The 17,403-nt window shown below is 40.5% G+C and overlaps 1 protein-coding gene across 2 annotated transcripts; it reads left to right on the forward strand.

Moving 5' to 3' along the window:
* Nucleotides 1–1,059: 1,059 nt before the first annotated feature.
* Nucleotides 1,060–14,348, forward strand: COIL (coilin). Of its 2 annotated transcripts, none has more exons than XM_073310336.1 (8): nt 1,060–1,379; nt 3,387–4,584; nt 5,187–5,273; nt 6,533–6,580; nt 7,229–7,298; nt 8,324–8,412; nt 9,022–9,102; nt 13,097–14,348. In XM_073310336.1, the coding sequence occupies exons 1-8, from the start codon at nt 1,060–1,062 to the stop codon at nt 13,118–13,120; spliced, it is 1,917 nt and encodes a 638-aa protein (XP_073166437.1). In that variant the 3' UTR covers nt 13,121–14,348. The 2 variants fall into 2 exon arrangements, with proteins under 2 accessions (XP_073166437.1, XP_073166439.1); XM_073310338.1 differs by having other exon boundaries at nt 1,100–1,379; nt 9,022–9,117.
* The last annotated feature ends 3,055 nt before the right edge of the window (nt 14,349–17,403 follow it).

Here is a 17,403-nt window from a genome sequence, read left to right on the forward strand (position 1 = left end):
CAACCTGGCTGATTTCCCATGTTATGCTACAGAATTTATTGGGCTTGTCTACTTGAGAACTACTGGTTTTTCTGATGCTGGACACTAAATCCAGCCTGTGAGATGAGGAAAGGAATTGTGTATAAAATCACCGAGTGATTTGTGTGTGCTAAAAGGATTTACAATCATTCTATTTCCACAACTTTTCTAGTGATTTAGGTTTTCCAAATTCATTCTTCCTGGAGACATAATCCTAAGGAAATATTTCTCTCTCCTTCTCTCTCTCTCTCTTTCAATGCCCATATATCTCAGATTCTCATTTCATGCTATTCAGATTTGACACTTTCTAGAAGAACTACTTGCTCTTCTCTTGCAGACCCAAACCAAAAGCATTTATGTACAAGAGTAATTTTTCTCATGTGAGCAATCCCACTGAAGTTAATGAGGCTCCACATATACATAGGGCTCTACTGTGTAAATCGGACTGCAGTATCATGGATTTAAGATGTTAATATCAGTTCTCCTAAGAACATAGGAGCAGAATTGTTTTACATGATTAACTTTACATGGGATGTGTTGGGGGGATAAAGGTGGGGGGGGGGACAGAGAGTTTAAGTGATAATTAAGGCTTTGATCCTGCATCTGGCTCCACCCAGCTCTATTTTAATACCCATGCATAGCCAGCTGCAGCAGCAGGGTCTAAAACAGACACTCCTCTGTGCCAAGGTGGTAATATTTTTATTGGACCAACATCTGTTGATGAGAGAGACAAGCTTTGGAGGCACACAGAGCTCGTCTTCAGATGGCTCCTCAGTGCCCAAATTCTCATGAATGTCACTATGAAAAAGAGGAAGTAGGGAACAATATTGGAAAGGTGGGCCCTGATCCTGTGCTGAGCTCCGTAGTCGTCAAAATAAATACTACGGTAAAACCAAAGTCGATAAAACTCAGAATAGTTACTGAAGATCAAGATGAACACACTTGTGATCCAGTGAGTGACAATCCAGTCATTCCCTGCGGCAGCGTGCACTGTTCTCGGGCTGCAGTTCGCCGCTGCTGCCGACAGGTGGCGTCTGAGTGATGCCTCTCTTGTCCCGCGTGGGGCACCGTAGCACCCCCTTCCCTTCTCCGGCCTCCGTGTCCAAGATGGCGGTGGCCGGTGGAGGGGGCCCCGTGCGGCTCCGGCTGCTCTTCGACTACCCACCGCCGGGCAGCCCGGGATGTTCGCTGTGCTGGCTGCTGCTGGAGCCCAGCCAAGTGCGCCTGGTCACCGACCTCATCAGCCTTATCCGGGAAAAGTTCGGCTTCAGCCGCCGGGCTCAGCTCAGCCTCTTCCTGGAGGGGGCGCTGCTGCCGCCGACCGAGAGCGCGCGCCTGGTGCGGGACAACGACTCCCTCAGGTATCGGGGACGGGAGCGCGCGCCGCAGGTCGCGGGGGCGGGAGGGGGGCGCGAGACTCCCTCAGGTAGCGGGGGCGGGGGGGGGGGGCGCGAGACTCCCTCAGGCGGGGGGGGGGCGCGAGACTCCCTCAGGTAGCGGGGGCGGGGGGGGGCGCGAGACTCCCTCAGGCGGCGGGGGAAGGGAAGGGCAGCGAATCTTGGTGGGGGCACCTCTGGCCAGGGTTCAGTTGCCCCCGTGGGAGATAGACGCTCCTGACGTTTCTGCCTAGGATCCCTTGGCCCAAGGTGGTGCTTTCGTCTGGGACTGAAAAATGGAGGCATAAGAGAGGATTTTTTTTTTATTATTATTATGAAACTCGGCCGCTCCCCACGTGGCTCGAGGAGCGTGGGCCTCGAGGCTCAAATCTCCGCTTTCCAGCGAGGCCGGCCAGGAGCCGTCTCTCTGCACCTCCTCCGTTCCCTGCAGTGTTTCTTTCCTGTAGGGTTGGCAGTTTTGCTTGGATGTATTCCTGGAGATTTCATCACATGACATAATCTTTAATTAAAGATTAATCTTTAATGCCCAGCGATTCCAGGCCAATCCTGGAGGGTTCGCAACTCTACTTTCATGGCTGCCCCACTCCGCTCTTGCCGAGTGGTGGGAAAACCTGTTTCTGAAAATAGTTAGCTAACACGATTTGGAACACCCTCTTCCCCTTGTGCAGACGCCTTTTAATACCTTTAAAATCATGTCAATAGGTCATATTGTAGCCTAGGTTCAACTCTCTTTGAAAAGCATCTTTATTGTTGCCTGGACATACCCTTAAAATCTTGAGATTTTGAAGGCAGGCCTGCAATGTCCCACAAAGCCTGTGTGGTTAGATGTTGACAAATATTTGGCTGCGTGTGTGTGTGAGTTCCCTCTGTGTGCTGCACCAGCCCTGTGCAGACAGCTGGCACGACAAACCTTGTGCGAACCGCCCAATGCCCACAAGATTCGTTAAGGGACAAAGGCACCCAGCCAGGTTTATTGTTGTCAAAGCACGGTAGTAGTATCCCGCAGACTCTACCGGAACACTAAATACATGTATGCCTGTAACAATGGACCAGCTCAGTGAATGGCGGGACTTTCCGTTCCTTCCTAGGCTAGACAAAGATACTTCCTCTGAGATACATCTTTATATTCTGATACAAACAAGTTAGTACTGCCCATTTGACATAGTTAATTATGGCTCCCTGACGTGGGTAGTTATCACACATCACCTTGTACACATTGGTTGGATCAAAATGTTTTTATTATGTACTCTCTTCCTGACCTTATCTTTTAGGAGGGGTCAGTGTGTTCCTGTTATCTTTGGGGAATGTTTTTGTAGCATTCCTGATATCAGGATGTTCTGGTACCACTGATATCGGGATGTGTTTGCGTGAGTACTTTGTGACTAGCACTTCTTAGGAATGTGTATTTCTGCAATATCAGCCCTGTTTTTGTCAGATTTTGTGAGCAGGTTTTGTCTCATAGCAGGTCTTTGATACAAGGGCTTATGTCTCAGGGCTCTCTTCCTACTACAGCCTGTGCCTCAGACCAAACACCTAAAGTGTGTTTGTGTGGCTAGAGGAAATCTGGGGTGCAAGACAAGGCTTCTTAGGTACTGGAGGAAAGCATGTTCCCTGCAGACTTCCCACTGAGTTCTACTCCATGGCATCTGCACTGGCATGTGGTCCCCTCAAGCAACGGGGACATGCTGCAGTGTGTGCACACTGTCTGTGCCCCTCCCCCCACCAGTGAGCATAGGGGGATTTTAGGCTGTTCGATGGCAGCTAGTTTAGTCCCTGGTGGCATAATTTGTTGGGAGATTTATAGGTGCATCTCCTCATCTACTAAGGTAATATTCCTTAGCTGCTAAGTGAATAGCTGTGACATCCTCATTTCTAAAAGACAATAATCTAATAACTATTTCAAACTCAATATGTAGGAAGGAATATTAATTTGCTAGTTATACTGAATGCTGGTTTCTCTGTCTTTTTCAGAGTTAAATTGGAAGAGGTAGTTGCAGATATTTGTGATGAGATGGGTAACGGTATCACTTATTCATCAAGAAAAGAGAGAAAAAGGCACAGGCAAAAGTTGGAAGAGGAGGGGGAGTCTAAAAGTGAAGATGACAGACACAGAAGGAAAAAGAAGAAGAAGAAACAGAACTCTGAACATCTTTCTTGTAAGGAAGAGGACTCTGTAAATGTTCAAGACTCTTGGAAAAAGTCCAAGAAAAGAAAAAGAAAAGAAGAGGTGAATGGAAGAAATGGTATCACAGGAGGCAAGGAGGACAGTGGTCTTGATGAGTCCAAAAAGCTTAAAAAAAAGTTGGAGGGGGAGAAAGAGCTGGAGCAAGAAAGAAAGGATGCTAAGCAGAGAAAGATAAGGGCAGTTAGAGGAAAGACTGTCTTAGAAAAGGCCAACAACAGTTTCCTTCTGAGTCCTAGTAAAAGTAGCACAGTAAAAAACATTGCAGCCCAGTCCAGCAAAAAAAGAGGGGGAATTTTAGATTGTGATTCCTCCAGCACATCATCTGACAGTGTAATGGATATGAAACAAAATAAATCCTCACATAAACCTGTGGCAGCAACCGTACACAGAGACAAATCCCAACTTGTTGCAAATTCTGCTATAAAAACTGTTACTGCTAGTAAAGTTACTGCCAAGTCTAAAGATGAAAATTCCCCTAAGACTGCAATTAGTAAAAAAGCTAAACCCCAGTCCTCGAGTTCAGATTCTGACTCTAGTATGGAAGAGGAGGAGCAAAGCAGTAACTCAAAGAGAAAATTGCTGCCTAAAAATCCACCAATTGTGAACATTATGTCAAAGTCCCCCAAGGCAAAGACATCCTCTTCAAAGTCTGATAGTTCAGATTCAGAGACATTTGTTATTAAAAAGCCCATAGCAAATGTTGGCTTCAATAAATCCGTAGTAAGAAATGGTGATAAACAGTTGCCAACTAGCAGTCAAGGACCAGCTGTAAACCCTAGCAGTTTTGGAAGGGGACTTGGAAGAGGAGAGGATAACTTCTTCTGGAGAGGAAATAGGGGCCGTGGGTGTCGTGGGATGATCCGAGGCCGGGGTCGAGGTCGAAGCCGAGGAGAAAGCAATAGCTTCTTCTTCAACTACGGTCGTGAAAGCCAGAAAGAGCAGCAGTTAAATGAAGCAGCAACAAACACTTCAGTTGTTATCCAGGTGGGTGACTATTTATGTCCTAATAACACATTTCTTTAAAGATTTTTTTTAAAATGTATAGTTTTCTTACTAAAATTTTAGTAATTGAATATACAAAAACACAGTAATACCACTAGCTCTTATGTCATGCATCTCAACGCACTTAACAAAGAAGGTCGGTATCATTATGCCCATTTTACAGATAGGAAATTGAAGCACAGAGAAGAGAGGTGATTTGCCCAAGGTCACCCAACAGGCCAGTGCCAGGACTGGGAATAAAACTCAGGTCTTGTGAGGTCCATCTGAGTGCTCCACCCACCAGGGAACACTGCCTCTCACATCAAATGAGCATAAATGGTAAAAACAAAACAAAAAAAAATAAGAATAAGACCATTGTAAAGAATACAATTGTACTGTTCATACAGGTAAGGCCAGCTAACTCACATCCTGAACAAGTGTTTGTAAAATACTGTTGTTTTACATTATACACATAGCTTGTGCTCTACCTTTTGGGTTGGATGCTGGTTTGTGTGATGGATTTTCTCAGAGTTTTTTCATACAGCATTAATATTGCTTTTGTTAATTAAGTAACTGAATCAATGGGCTTAATGTTTATTTCACAGAATCCAGTGGAAGTTCCAAAGAGGGAATATAGTGTACTACCTCTGTTAGCTGCCCCTCCACAAGTAGGGGAAAAAATTGCCTTTAAGGTAAGGAAACCCTAAAATATATAGTGTTAGTCATATGGCTCAGATCTCTTTCAGATGTACTAGTAGAATACATTTTGCAGGATATAACACAGCTACTTTAGCTGTGACATCCAAAAATTTTGCAGTGTTCAAACTTGCATTATTTAGTGACTTTTGCTCTAGAAGTATCAGACAATATGTTTGCATTTATCCTGATATGCAGTTAACCTTGGTTCCCCTAGCTTGTAAGTTAGATGAGGAAAAATGGGTCCTAATAGGATTGACATCACAACCTTTCCAGATGAACTATAAAGCTAGGTCTTCAACCATTAGCATAAGAACTGGGTATCCAAAGAACCCTTTTTCACCTTGGTCAGTGAATGACATTTTCGTCTAAATCTTTTTATAAGAAATCTGAAACTCTGACTGGTTCAAAGCCCTCTAAGCCTTCTGGTATGTCTTGTATTTGCAAGTAGCTCTAAAATCATTCATTCATCTCTCTAACCAAGTATTTTCTTGAATAAAAGAACCTGCTATAGTTTTGATTGTGTGTATATTTTCAAATTGTCTTACTCTAAAGACACAACTTGAAGGCAATCAATTGATGCCTCTATTTTAGAAAGCTTTGGAACTGATGCATTTAAGTTTATTTTGTTTTAACTTAATAAAATGACAACATAAGCAAAGAAATGTTATATCTCCATTTCCCCCTCAATTTCAGTAGGAATTCCTAGACAAATCTGTATAATGGATCCTTCCCTCGGACCACTTGAGTCAAGCTTCAGTTAATCAAGCTGACTTGGAACCTTCCCAGAATGCCTCTCTTTTCCCTGGAAAAGCTGTTGTGATACAAACAACTCCTTAAAGACCACCCCAGAGAGAAGTGCTTCACACACACATAAACGAAGTCACTATGAAAATCCTCTTAAGTTACTGTTTCTCTCTGTATGATGTTTCTGGGAGATCATCACAAACCTTGCTATAAAAATGCTACTTCATTTCCCAAATCAAAAATAACTAAAGCAATCACTGGTGCTGCGGAAGCTGGAGTCACAGTGATCTCTTCTTGAAGCCCAAGCTGAATGGAAAGCCACTGGAGCAATCAGTTATGAAATACTAGCTGGGGCAAGCATTAGGGTCTAGGAGCAGAATGCATAGCTCTTATGCACTTCACCTCAGTGATAGGGCCCAGGCTGGATAGTAAGTGGCGTCAGCAAGGGCCAGAAGCAGGAGATATAATTTTTCATGTCTTTTAATGATTTATATTTTTCTTTTAACAGCTTTTGGAATTAACTGACAATTACACTCCTGAAGTATCTGACTACAAGGTATTTTTTCCAAAAATGCATGTATAATACTATAGCGGGTAAGACAAGATTTTGGGGGAGTCTTAGATATTTTATAATTCTGTGCATTGTATATTCCCCCCCCACTTCTCCTGTTACCATGCAGACTATTTCCAATATAAATAAAAAATAATTACAAAATACAAAACTATTCAAAGTATTAGTGTTGTAATTAGAAAAACACATGCAAACAATTCTGCTGATTTAAGAGCAAACAATTTAAAATGTGAGGAAATATTCCAAGCTTCTGGATGCAAAAGAACATTGAAAGACACGGCACATTTGTTTGAAGTTGTTAAGACATTTCATGGAATTATTAAAAATAAACCTTTGCAGCAGTTTCAAAGAAAACTCGGTTTATAGCTGACTGATTGCTACATTAATCCGCAGTGACTGTGGCAATACAAGATTTGGGGTTTATTGGTATTACTAATTTCAGCTCATTTAAAACTTTTTAAAGTTAATTGTTTAATACTTGAACAGATTTTTCAGAACTGGCCAAAAGACTTCTTCAAATAGAAATATGTGCTCTGGCTGTGTTCAAGCATATCCTTGTAATGCAATATGAAATACAGTGCTTGTCAAATTTGCTATGCTTCACCATAGGACCATTTTTGTTGTTTTTTGAAGGAGGGAAAAATAATCAGTTGGAATGCTGATAACAAACAGCTAGAGCTTGAGATTCTTTCCTCTTCGGCAGGCAAGTATATGTAACTCCAGAAAGTAGTATGTAAATATCTAAAGTCATTTCTGCTGCAGTGGTAAACATCTGTAAGACGATATATTACAATTTTTCAGACATTTCTTCAGCATTACCTCAAACTTCATAAAATTTCCCGCAGATTAAAATATGTTAAATACGATAAATCCATGGTACTTGCTTGCTGTCTTGAAGTTGGTTGTACATATTGCCAAGCAGGTTTGGATACTCGAATGACTTGTCAGGTGTGGCATCATGCATACAAAGTTCACTTTGAGTTGTACTAGAAACTGAACAATGTCCCATTGGAATGGCACTGTATCATCTGAAAGATTAAAATGTTAAATGAAAATAAATGGAATAGACATATGCTTGTGAATGGAAGAAATTTTAGGGCCAAGTCCTTTGAAGTCAATAGGTTTGCCATTGACTTTACTTTGTAAGGACTTAGTCCTACACCAAATAATGGAGTGCACCTCAAATAATTGATTGAAATTCTGAATGCAAGTATAGTGGTTGCCATTTAACAACCAGCATTTATCAACAGCTGCCACACATCTGAGTTTGACATAGTTTTTCCTTATACTTAAATCAGGAGAGATTTGTGACTGAGTTGGCAAATGTTGACTTTTTACTGGATTTTACTGTGTGGTCTTAACTAGATACCTGTATTGTAATTTGGAAGGGGTTGAACTAGGTCACCTATCTCTGATACATATATACCAGTTATATGCAGTGTAGAATTGAACAGTGACAAATGGGTCCCTACCGCAAACAAATTAGGTTAATGAGTTGATACTGTATAGTGTGATACAGTGTAGTATAAACACAGAGTAGTGTATGGTCATTACTGCTCAACTGCTTCATTGAACCCCTGGGGAGTGAATGATTGTATCAATGTTTGTTGTAATGTGTATTGCTGATTAAATAAATGAACTTGACTAGTTTTTAAATATTATACAAATAATGTTTACTTTTACATTTATATAAAACTAACAGGAAATCACGTTTTTTTCTTATTTAAGTGGTGAAAGAGCCAGGAAAGTTTGATCTGGTGTATGAGTCTGCAGATGGAGCTGAAGTGATAGAATATGCTGTTTCTCAGGATACAAAGGTGTGTTAATATGCTTTAAAGTGCTTGGCCTTGTGCTATGCACAGTTGAAATATTATCAGTTGTATGTGACACTTCATTGCCGGTAAAGAACTTACTTGTTTTAGTGAGATTTCTTATTGTCAATGCGTCTCAATGAAAATGAGTGAAAACAAATAAGAAATAATTGCTTCTTTATAGTGATTGGTGTATATTTATAGCAATCATTACTTCAACATTATACCTTATTTAGTAGCTACACAGGTGTATAGATGTATATACACAATTCACTGAACAAAATTTTTTGAAGACTTTTTTTCTTAATGTAACAGAATTCAATATTATGTCTAGCATATTTCAGTTTTTACAAGTTTGTCTATTCATCTGGTATTTTACTCTCCCTACATGTGTGGATCTTTGCTGATGTCAGTGGAATTCTGTGTGTATTGGGAAAGCAGAAAAGCAGAGTAGGGATTCACCATACGGATCTCTGTACGATACAGTAGTTCTTGTTTAGTAATGTTCTTGTATAGATGAGCAGCTGATATGTATCTTCTTAGCACAAATATAGACAATAAAAGAAATTCTCATCTGTTTCTCTCCATGCTAAATATTTTACATGTTTGTTTCAGATAACTGAAAGCTGGGATGCACTGATTGAACCAAGACTGATTGTTGAACCTTCTCCTACTAATGAATCGACCACCGAGAACGTAAAACTCTAAGATGTGAACTCATTTTCCATATGTGTATATAGTTGTATGGACACACTGTTTTGTGAAGTACTTTCTTTTGGTTTTGAAGACAGCAAATGCACTGGATGTTTTTTAATAAATAATTTAAAAATGAAACTGTGTATAAGGAACTATAAATAAGTTTTTCAAAGGCAATTTTGGTGTATTTAATATAGAAAAGTACATTTGCTTCTCTTTTTAAAATTGTTTTTAATAAAACAGCAGTTTTTCTGCCAAACAGCCATGAGTTACCTATTTAGGAATTGCTTGCTCATGGATGTGAAATACAGGAATTTAAAAACAAAAAACATTTCCTGTGAAATTTCATTCCTGTGAAATACAGGAATTTAAAAACAAAAAAAAAATTTAAAAACATTAGCTCCAGTTAAGTTTATTCTCTGTAAGGGTATAGCAATATAACAACAATACAAAGATAACTTACTGTAAGGAGAACTTAAAACAACAACATTTATAATTCATCACAAGTTCGATAGCTAACAACACACATAGCACACTGAGAAGTGGAGTATCTTCCTCCACTGCTGCAAGGCTTGGCATAAATGCTGTTTCTTGCAGTTCCATAGCACATTGCATCTGAACATCTCAAAGGGCTTCATACCCCTGAGAGGTAGGTAGGTATCCTCCCCTTGCAGATGGCAAAATTGAAAACCATATGTAAAGCAAGTGGCAGAACAAGGACTAGAACACTGGAGTCCAACACTTCTAGGCAGTTCCTATGTGTATTAAATTAATCTGTATGCACTTCTTTAAAAAACTGTTCTGATGCCCTTTGTGTTGATCAGTTTCACTGTCCTGTGCCAAGTACCCTTTCTTTCCTCCTTAAATCCCACCTCGTTCAGTATCTTCTAGTAATACTCGGTTGTTGCTTTTTTCAGTATTATTGATATTGTGGTAGCACCTAGGAGGGCTGATTGTACATTGCTTAGCACAATGGCACATAGACACAAAGATGATCCTTGTCTCAAAGACCTCATAATCTTAAGTATAAGACATAAGAAAACAGCTAGATACAACAGACTCCTGAAATATTGTCTGTGTCATAGGCTTCTTATCTAGATTTGTACTTTATTTGGGTTAGGGAACTTGTCTTATCTATATTATAACATTGTGTAAATTTACAATATTCTTTAAGGGTTTTTTTTTTTACTGTGTAAATACAGGACCTACAAAAATATGTTAACATTCTACATGATCAGTTCAAATATTTTTGGTTATTTTTCATTTGGCATTGTTTTGTGTTGCAATATTAAACTTTTTTAAATTTAGAAAATGGGATAATGAATAAATGAAAAACTATATTTAGTTGAGAACTGAAACCATAAATAAAAAATACTAGTAAGATATTTTTTAGCCAAATAAGTTTTATCCCCAAAAGTTTGTGTTTTTAGGTAACTACTGATTTGTTTTTCATTTCTGCGAAAGAATTGCAAACAATTTATTTAAATGGAAACATTTTGCAATATCTTATAGCAGAAATGTCATCTGCTAACAGAGTAGTCTTGACATTTAATATGTATTTTGTGCAACAGACCCAAGATCCATATTCCCCATTCTACAGCTGAATGTGACACACAATGTATCATGAATAAAAATAGAAGTATAAGTAAGCAGGTAGACAGAAGGTTTTTGAAGATACACCTTTACTAATTGTATTTGGCCTCTGGGTGGCAGTATTGCAGAATATTTCATTACTATAAGAGTCTTGTTTTTATAGTCCACCAAATCCCTCAACAAGCACAAATCAAGTCAGTTGGTATGAAACAATGTTGTTTGAATAGACTAAATTTCAATTAAGTGAATACAGAGTTTGTACAAAGTCCTATTATAGTTTTATTTTGACAGCTACTGAGGAAACATGTAATGTACCTAGATATTAAACACCTTGGATTATTATAGTTTTTAAGATTTCATTTTTTTTGCATCTGCAATTGCCTTGCATCTTGTATATCTCTAAAACTGACCAATGTAAATCAAAATATTCCAGCTTTACAAAATTCTGCCCACTTGGGAGTAGTATTTTGTTGACTAGCAAGTCAGATATCTGCCCTCTCCCCCGCCATTCAAAATCACATCAAAAGATGGTGACCAGATGGTGCGCCTGGGCTGATATTTTCAAAACAGTTTTTAAAGGTTGGCATGTAGTCAGTTACTAATTAATGTCACTTTTACATTCTTGCATGCACTGATACAATACTACATTGTTTTTGATTGTAGACTATGGGGAAGTGGCGAAGTCTTATTTTGTATAATGCACAGAGTTTAGTAGAAGATTCCATTCTAAAACTTAATTTTTGGGACTAACAGTTTCCTCATACAACTTCAGAGTGGGGTAAGCTTAGAACAAAAGTATGGAGGAGTCTCAACTCCAGGCTGGATTAGTTGAAGTGAGAGAGAATTGATGGATGAATGCATATTTTTGAAAAGTTTGGAAAACAGTTTTTATGGTTTCCAAAAGCATTGCCAATTGAATAATTAAAATTCTTTTTGAAATTATTTTAATGGGATGTTGAAAAGACATAATTTGATGAAGTAACAACTTCTCATGCTAAACACTGAAATGGTTGGACTATACCCTTTTGGAGGGGAAACATAAGATAACCTTGAATAAAACAGACGTAATGGGATTTAAAGTGAAACTAAAGATTCTTAATTAATTTGACTGCCTCAAGACCACTCCTTGAGTGGTGGACCTGTAAGAAACATCGCTAATTTAATTCTTGAATGACTTCTTTTAAATAACTGAATACTTGTTTCCCTTTCATAGGACTTAGTTAAGATCACTTATGTCTGCCCATATATAGGTTATCTATGATAAACCAAATAGGACTCTCTGACTCAAACAAAATCCCTCTGCCCAGCTGTAAACTGTCTTAGTCATCTAATATCTACTAAGGTTCAATTCATTAATGATTTGGAGGAATAATCTATTTTGGTCACAATTTACCTGGTGAAGAATGTTCCTACCAGAGGCAGACTCACTCTTAAAAGTGTAATAATCTGTGTTAAACTCTCCACAAGTGAGATATAACAGAAGAGATAGTAACTGAAATAGTCATTGCTTCCTTTTCTTTCTTTCTTTGTTTCATCAGTGATGAGTATTTTGCTTATCTTTAGACTCCAGTGTCCCCTAAGACATTAAAAAAATCGAGACGTGGAGGTCCCATCCTTAAATTGGTATAGACAGAAATAATTAAGATGATGTTCCTTTGAACAATAAAATTTTAGCAATTGGGAGGAGTAAAATTACTCTCAACACTTTGACACTCTTTTCTTGTCTACACTATTTTAAGGTTCGGACGCCTAATCCACTTCTCAGGAGATGTACATGCATATAAGCTGTACTCCGCTATTTGTGCTAATACTGGATCTGCAAATTCTTTAGAAAAGTGGCATGTTTCTTTGTTCTTGCCAGAAGCCTGTATGTTCTATTACATTCATAATACTGTTAGAGTGCTGGCAACAAACCAAAGGGTTACAGGCATTGAATTCTCTACAACAGTGTTTTTTTTTTTTTTTAAAATCTCTTTCCATTTCTCAACCATTTTGTGTTCAGCTGCTAAACTAAAATGTAAAAATATCTTAATTTTTCTGGGCAACCGTATTAAGGCCCTGATCATGCTGCTGCATCTACATGAGCAAGGCTGTGTGCCCATGCAGAACCCCAACGAGAAGCCAATGAGATTCGGTGCAAGGTCAGCGCCCATATTACTAAGCAAGAAAATGAAGTCCACTAAATAATTCCTCATTTCCTGATAGTTCATGCAAGATCAATCGTGCTGGTGCAATTCTAGTTGTGGAGGTAAAATCCATATAAATAGCCCTAAGCTCGCAGTGATAATGTTTATGTGATTCAGTCTTCAAAAACACTTAAGAGATTTTATTGTAAGGATTCATTGTTACAAATTAACCACTTTTTCTTAGGCTTTATGAGATTTCTTTTCCTCTCTTGCAGGTCCCTGACCAGCTACAGATGTAAACACCAGTGTCCCCTGCTAATGTATTTTTTAATCATATGTAAATTGGAAAATCAGCAGCTCTCAATGCAGGTTCACTTTAGACCTCTGTCTTAAATAGAATTTAAGAAAAAGCATCTATATGAATTACAGTGCTAACCACTGGGATGTATTTGAAATGCTAGGCATGGATTACTGGCTGTGCACTTTCCCAGCATAATTTACAGCAGCTTAGGGCTACACTAATTTCATCCTGGCTATTAACTGCAGTGGGGGAATCACCGAGGTCCATGAAAGCCCAGTACCTTGACAGCCAGGAGAGGGGATGGTAGCACGGAATCCATTGTGGTAATTATGTGTCTCTTGTACCAGTCCTCTGTGCTAGATTGATCCTCCTGTGGTTGGCTCCACCATCTTTCAGGCCTCTGTGCATCAGTGCAGTAATGTAAAGCAGCTCTAGTGCATCTGAGAAACAGGGCTTCTGACTTTCACAGCTTACAGCTAGCCCTGTAGGGACAGCTGTCATATCTGGGAATTGAACCTGGGTTTCCTGTGCGGTAGTGCTGGCTGGTTTAGGTACTGGGCAGGGTTAGTCAAAAGTTATGAGCTGTTGAAAAGTATTGGAAAGCTATTTCTCTCTTTTTTGTTTTCTATATAATTGGTTTAATAACAGTTGGTTTGGGGAAAATATGCTCCTGATAGATTTATATTGAAACAGCTTCTATATGCACACCTTGGTATCCCTGGTCCTTTACAAATACAGCATAAACAATAGCTCATTTCTTAATCACAGGAGTGGGCCATAGCATGGAAAAATGCACTGTAACTTTGTCAGTGACTCAACCCTGCATGCATTGTTTGTTACTCACTATTTGCACATTCAGATAAAGCTCAATAATACACAGCTGCAGCAGCTGTTATCAGTGTACACAGAGAATGTGAGTGTAGGCTGATCTGAATGATGTGATAGGGCGGACCAAGCAGGACAGTCATTGAAGCCAAACACCAGTAGAGTCAGAAGTCCAATTTGATTTGCATAAGCACCACAAAATTTTCCAGATCTTTTTGGTTTAGAAATCTGATGGGACAGTTTAGGAGATAAAACTCCAGAACATCAGGGTTTCAGTCGAGTCAGACATCAAAGTGGCCTCTGATGAGTTTTCATGATCTCCACAAACCAGAAATGCAGAAAGCACAAAAATATAGTAAAAAGAAAAGGAGTACTTGTGGCACCTTAGCGACTCACATTTATTTGAGCATAAGCTTTTGTGAGCTACAGCTCACTGCATCCGATGAAGTGAGCTGTAGCTCATGAAAGCTTATGCTCAAATAAATTTGTTAGTCTCTAAGGTGCCACAAGTACTCTTTTTCTTTTTGCGGATACAGACTAACACAGCTGCTACTCTCAAACCAAAAATATAGTGCTTGACTCAAGGAGTAGGGGAAGTTCTTCATCTATTCTTAGACTATGCTAGTCAGTTTGCTCATTTCTCACATGAAGAGCTATTAGGAATTTATAAGTGGCACCCTTCCTTTTGAGTCAGCACTGAACCAGTCCCAGCATGGAGCTAGAGCAGTGGTTCCCAAACTTGTTCCGCCGCTTGTGTAGGGAAAGCCCTTGGTGGACCGGGCCGGTTTGTTTCCCTTGGTGGACCGGGCCGGTTTGTTTACTTGCTGTGTCCGCAGGTTCGGCCTATCGCGGCTCCCAGTGGCCGTGGTTCGCTGCTCCAGGCCAACGGGAGCCGCTGGAAGCAGCGTGGGCTGAGGGACGTACTGGCCACTGCTTCCAGCAGCTCCCATTGGCCTGGAGTAGCGAGCTGCGATCGGCCGAACCTCCGGACGCGGCAGGTAAACAAACCAGCCTGGCCCGGCAGGGGCTTTCCCTGCGCAAGTGGCGGAACAAGTTTGGGAACCCCTGAGCTCGAGGATTATATGAGGGGAGGGGAGATTTCTAAAGTTTTATAATGGAGGACCTGACCATGGTGGTTAAAGATCCCATGCCACCTTTTGCAAATATAGGTATTGTTACTCTCTTTCAAATTCTAACCTTGGTAATAACACTGCCTCATGTGCTTTTGACTGCATAGATGCAGTATTGCCAAGTCGTGACATTTTATCACAAGGATCACAATATTTGGCATTTTTTTTAAGCCCTAGACTCTGCAGCAAGTGAATACACCAGAATCTAAGCGTTTTTTAAAAAGTAAGTTTCTAGTCCGCATGGTTATGGATATAGTTTTGAAAATGGGACCGTAAAGATGCAAATGTCAGAAGGCAAATAAAAATAGTCCAAATGTGTTATTTTTTTTAAATCTCACAATCTGTAAATCAATCTCATGATTTCTGAGGGCTGACTTATGATTTCTGAATGCTTGGGGTTGGCAATGCTGTGCATGATTCTAATCCTAAATTGTTGTGCAGTATTCCTTTTCTCTGTCGTACAGCTGCTGTTTCCCACTGCAGAGCTGACTCCTACATACTCAGAACAGTATTGTAAGCGCTAGTTAAGGAATGTTTATAAAATGCTTGGAGATTCTTGAATGGAAGTGCAAAGTATTATTACTATTCCGTTACTATTTCTGTTTTATTTTATTACACAGACAATTACGCAGGTGTAGAAAATGGACAGCATCCAAATATAATCAGAAAAAAATGAAAGTGAACTTCATTATTGGCCATTTATTTGTACTGTGCTGTTCATCCTAATCAAACTTATTTTTTCCACCTATGAAATGGTTTAGCATAATAAAAGAATAAGGATAAATACCGAAATGAGATTTAAAAAAAATCACAGCATTGCAGCAAGCAGATAAATGATTCAACAACTGTGAATTTCAAGCAACATAGTCATGAGTAAGGCTGTGTGTCTGTCACGGAAGTCGCGGATCCTGTGACTTTCCGTGACCCCTGTGACTTCTGCAGCAGCCCTACTGGTTCAGGGGTTGCCTGAGCCGCGCAGCCCCTGGGCCAGCAGCAGCAGTTTGGGTGCGGGAAGGGGCTCAGGGCTGGGACAGGGGGTTGGGTTATGGGGAAGGGGGAGATTATCTGGGGTGGGGGGGGGAGTCCCTGCCTCCTACTGGCATGTCCCTGCAGCTCCTAGGCAGAAGGGCCAGGGGGGCTCTGCGTGCTGCCTGCGCCCACAGGTGCCGCCCCTGCAGCTCCCATTGGCAGTGGTTCCCGGCCAATGGGAGCTGTGCCTGCAGAGCTAGCGCTTGTGGCAGGAGCAGCGCACGGAGCTCCCCTGGCTGCCCCTCTCCCTAGGAGCCACAGGGACATGCCGGTCAGAGCCAGGTAGGGAGCCTGCTAGCCCTGCCAATCTGACCCCCTCCCCAGCACCAGCAGAGGTCCCAGGCCACACACTGCCGCTTGCCTCCCCCCAGTACCAGCAGGGGCTACAGGCCACCTCCCAGCACCCACAGTGCCCCTGGCCCAGGTTTTAGTTAGGGGTATATAGTACAGTAAAAGTCATGGACAGGTTACAGGCTGTGAATTTTTGTTTACTGCCCATAACCTGTTCATGACTTTTATTAAAAATACCCATGACTAAAATGTAGCCTTAGTCATGAGCTATTTAAGGGGCCGATCCTGCAGTCAGATCCATGGGGTGGACCGTTGAACCTTTATGGAGTCTCAGTGGCTTCATTTGATTGCAGCATTGTGGACTCGAATATTAGTGGCCAAGTAGGGTTATTTTGGCAGGATACTAGTAATACTATGCTGGTCTAGACAGTAAATCTGAGCCTTACTGTGGGTCTGGTTAATGTGAGTGTAGCGTGACTTTTAGGTCATATATGGCAATAGCATGGGATATAAAAATACATATTTGCCTTTCTTGTCTGTATTTTGAATCAACGTAACCTTGTTTTATTTAGTAACTGAGCTACTGGACTGTCTTTAAAGACATCCGGGGTAGCAACAGGAAATACTGATTTTTTCAAAAATTGCATAAATGCATTGGACCATTTTGACCTGAAGGTGAAAGGACTATTTAAAAATAAAACAAATGTAAGATATATATCGAACGAGTACTTCACAATAAAACGTGTGAAAAAAAATCATGTTGCAATTTTTTTTTTTTAATATTGCAAATTCCTGTTGCTTTTGTAGATCTTCCAGGCGATTTGCCGTCTTTTTAAAGGGGCTGCCAAGCTCATTCTCAACGGTGCACGAGTGGCTCTGCATGGTGTGTGACGGGGCGCGGACAGGCAAACGCCTTGCAACTTTATATGGCCTTTTCCTGCTTTGCAGGTCTTGCACTCCGGAGCAGTTTTGTTTGAGTGTCACGCCGCCCAGGCTCCAAAGGGGC

Source organism: Lepidochelys kempii, chromosome 14 (genome assembly GCF_965140265.1).
Source record: "Lepidochelys kempii isolate rLepKem1 chromosome 14, rLepKem1.hap2, whole genome shotgun sequence".
In the NCBI taxonomy this organism is placed as follows: domain Eukaryota; kingdom Metazoa; phylum Chordata; order Testudines; family Cheloniidae; genus Lepidochelys; species Lepidochelys kempii.

Coding starts and splice junctions, on each gene's coding strand:
- COIL (XM_073310336.1), top strand. CDS start 1,060: ATGCCTCTCTTGTCCCGCGTGGGGCACCGTAGCACCCCCTTCCCTTCT. Junction 4,585..5,186: donor ACACTTCAGTTGTTATCCAG/GTGGGTGACTAT, acceptor TTTATTTCACAG/AATCCAGTGGAAGTTCCAAA. Junction 8,413..9,021: donor CTGTTTCTCAGGATACAAAG/GTGTGTTAATAT, acceptor TGTTTGTTTCAG/ATAACTGAAAGCTGGGATGC.